Source organism: Corvus brachyrhynchos, unplaced genomic scaffold, assembly GCF_000691975.1.
Source record: "Corvus brachyrhynchos isolate BGI_N302 unplaced genomic scaffold, ASM69197v1 scaffold281, whole genome shotgun sequence".
NCBI lineage: Eukaryota > Metazoa > Chordata > Aves > Passeriformes > Corvidae > Corvus > Corvus brachyrhynchos.
The window spans coordinates 2982430-2985157 of NW_008236509.1; the positions used below are offsets into that span (position 1 = coordinate 2982430).

Here is a 2728-nt window from a genome sequence, read left to right on the forward strand (position 1 = left end):
AGCAGGAATAGAAGTTGTTCTTAGAGTTTTCTGCTATGCTGTCCTCTGCTGTTTGCTGTCTTCCGTGGCCTATATGCACTTAACTCTGTACATCTGTTAATTATTTGTTTGTTCTGTGGACCATTATGTTCTGTGTTAGTCCGAAAATAATTAAGCTCACCAGAAAATTACAAGCAAAGTCTTGGTTAAAAAAACCCCCCAAGATTAAAAGTCCTAATAAAATGATGTAATGAGACACTGAAAATTAAATTACAGTTAAAAAAAGCAAGCCAACATATAGAAAAGTCTTAACTCATTGGTTGAAGTACAGACAACTGCTACCACCTGGGATAATCCTCCAGTCTGGTATCAAACTACACAGAAAAAGTAGTTGAATCGTATTTGCAGTTTTATGAAGACTTTAAAAAAATAAATTATATGCACATCTATTGCAGTTATAAACCAAATATTGTTCGAATGTGAAATTATTTGGTAACATGCTTTAACTTCTGTTTAAAGTGCAGGAAGCCATACAGCACAATAAGAAACTAGCATCAGTGAATAAAAGACAAGAGACTGAAATAAGTAATCTGAAGGAAGTAAGTACAGTGCACGTTTCTGAATGGAGAATGATCCTTGTGGGTCCCTTGCAACCCAGAATATTCTGTGATTCTGTGATTCTTTGGGGCTTCCAACAGCTGCTGAGGTGTTAGTAGAAGTAGTGGACAAGCAACAGAGCTGTTTTTCATTCTATGACTAATGGCTAAATTAGTCTTGTGCTTCCACAGATACTTCAGTTAAAACTGGAGCAGCTCTGAGAATATTCTGTAACCTGTGAATTTTTATTTACCTCTACAGCATCCTCCTTGTTTCTTGCTAATTATTACTAACCTCTCTTCTTCCTGTGCTGTGCTGTCATCGTTTCTCCATCTGATATGGAAGGTAGCAGTGGTGTTCTCAGTTTAGTTAGAGATACAACGTGAAGAGCAGTTGCCATGGAAGTGAGCTGCTAGCTTGAACATAGGATAAAATGTGTAACTGAATACCTGTCAGGAGTGGGACAGTTTTGTGACAAGGCAGCTGAGTTTTCAGATGATAGTGATTCTGTTTACAAGGAAGTTGCCACTAAGTTCTTTTCTCCTGCCTCTATTCAGAAACTACTCTTTGCCAAGTAAATTTTTGAGTTGCACTCTTGAACACAGGTAACAGTGGGAAGAATAACATTCTTTTCCCTCTGAGCTGTTTCTTATGAGCTGACAAGAGAAAAACAAAAAAAAAAAGGACGCTCATAAGTCAGAAGTATTCTTTAAACTCAGTATCTTTCCACTCCACATCTCTTTTTCATATCTCCTTATCTTTTTATTTCCCTCTTTTTAATTTTTTTTCTCCTTTAGATTCCGTAATGATTTTATGTAGGGATCAAATGCGTTACTATCTCAACTTCTTGGCCTAATGTTAATCCCCAGTTTCCAGATGAATGCTTTGAATTACTATGGAATCTTTGCAAAGTTTGTGAACATTTTTGGAAACAAAAAAGGGCAGGGAGGGAAGATAATTTGTACATGAGCAAAAGAGACTATAACCATTTAATATTTGGGTTATATTGATCAAAAAATGGATGTTTACCTGCCATAAGCTTTCTTTGCCTGAAAAATGGGATTTGAAGGTACAAAAGTACTTGAAAATTCTCCCTGAATCTGTTGTTGTTTCTTTTCTTCTTAAGAGCATGTAGCCTCTTGTTGTTAAGGTTCTTTGGAGTATGATTTCACTAAAAGCCAGACTTAAAATTTAATTTTATCTTGAAATATCGACAGTTTGAGATTTTTTTCATTTGTTTCATTCTTACCTTCTTTAGTTCTTTATTTAAATTTTGTATTTATTACATGGAAACATTCTAGCCACAGTAAAAATTAATCAGGAATTCAGTCTGGATTTTTTTAGTTACATACTAGAATATAACATGCCAAACCTCAGTGTCAAAAAGATCAAGTTTCAAAGTGATCAAAGATTTCGGAACTCTTACTATCATAAAAGCAGACTGAAACCCACAGTAACAGTAAAGCAGACACTGGAAAAATTCTCAGATTAATTTCTATATCACAATTAGGTCTTACAGTATTTAAAAATGTTTATTTAGCTACATTATTCAAATGATAGGTTATATAAAAAAGCTATATATATTTATCTGGAATATTTGATAGATGTAAGAGAAACAGAAAAATATTGGAAGGTGTCTGTCGTGATAACTGTCCTCTTTAGGAAAGCCATATTTGTTAGGATGCTGATACCATCATAATTTTGAAGGTATGAAGGCAACTTTGTGCATTGTGTACCCTCCAACTGTGCAATTCCTTTAAAAAAAGGTAAATCATTTACATGTGACAGAAACAGAAGCATTCATCTAAAATGCAGCATGTCTTTATTGTAGTATATTGTAAATAAAAAAGGGGTTTTAGAAATATTTAAGCATCACAGTAAATTGGATTTGTTGCTTTTTGTGAGAAATCAAGAATGATCAATTACTTAGTATTCTCTGAGGGTAAGTAATTTGAGAGCTACGAAAACAGAAATGTGTAAGAAAATTTAACATAATGAAATTTGTGAGTAACATAGGTGTGAGAGAGAAATTGAGACTTACGAACTCCAGCAATCAAACATATTGTTTGATCCACTCTTTTTTTCAGCTGTACTCTTGATTCTTAAGGTCAAGAAGGGTTATGAATTTTAAATAAAATACTGTTAGGTAAGT

The 2728-nt window shown here is 33.8% G+C and overlaps 1 protein-coding gene across 5 annotated transcripts in view; it reads left to right on the plus strand.

The window, feature by feature from the left end:
* The window catches only part of CCDC73 (coiled-coil domain containing 73), a 58308-nt gene that overhangs the window by 31774 nt on the left and 23806 nt on the right, over positions 1-2728 (plus strand). For all 5 annotated transcript variants that reach the window (XM_017726355.1, XM_008644102.2, XM_017726356.1 and 2 more), the window contains one exon: positions 499-578. In XM_017726355.1, coding sequence (XP_017581844.1) covers positions 499-578 — 80 coding nt within the window. The remainder of the gene's footprint in view (positions 1-498; positions 579-2728) is intronic.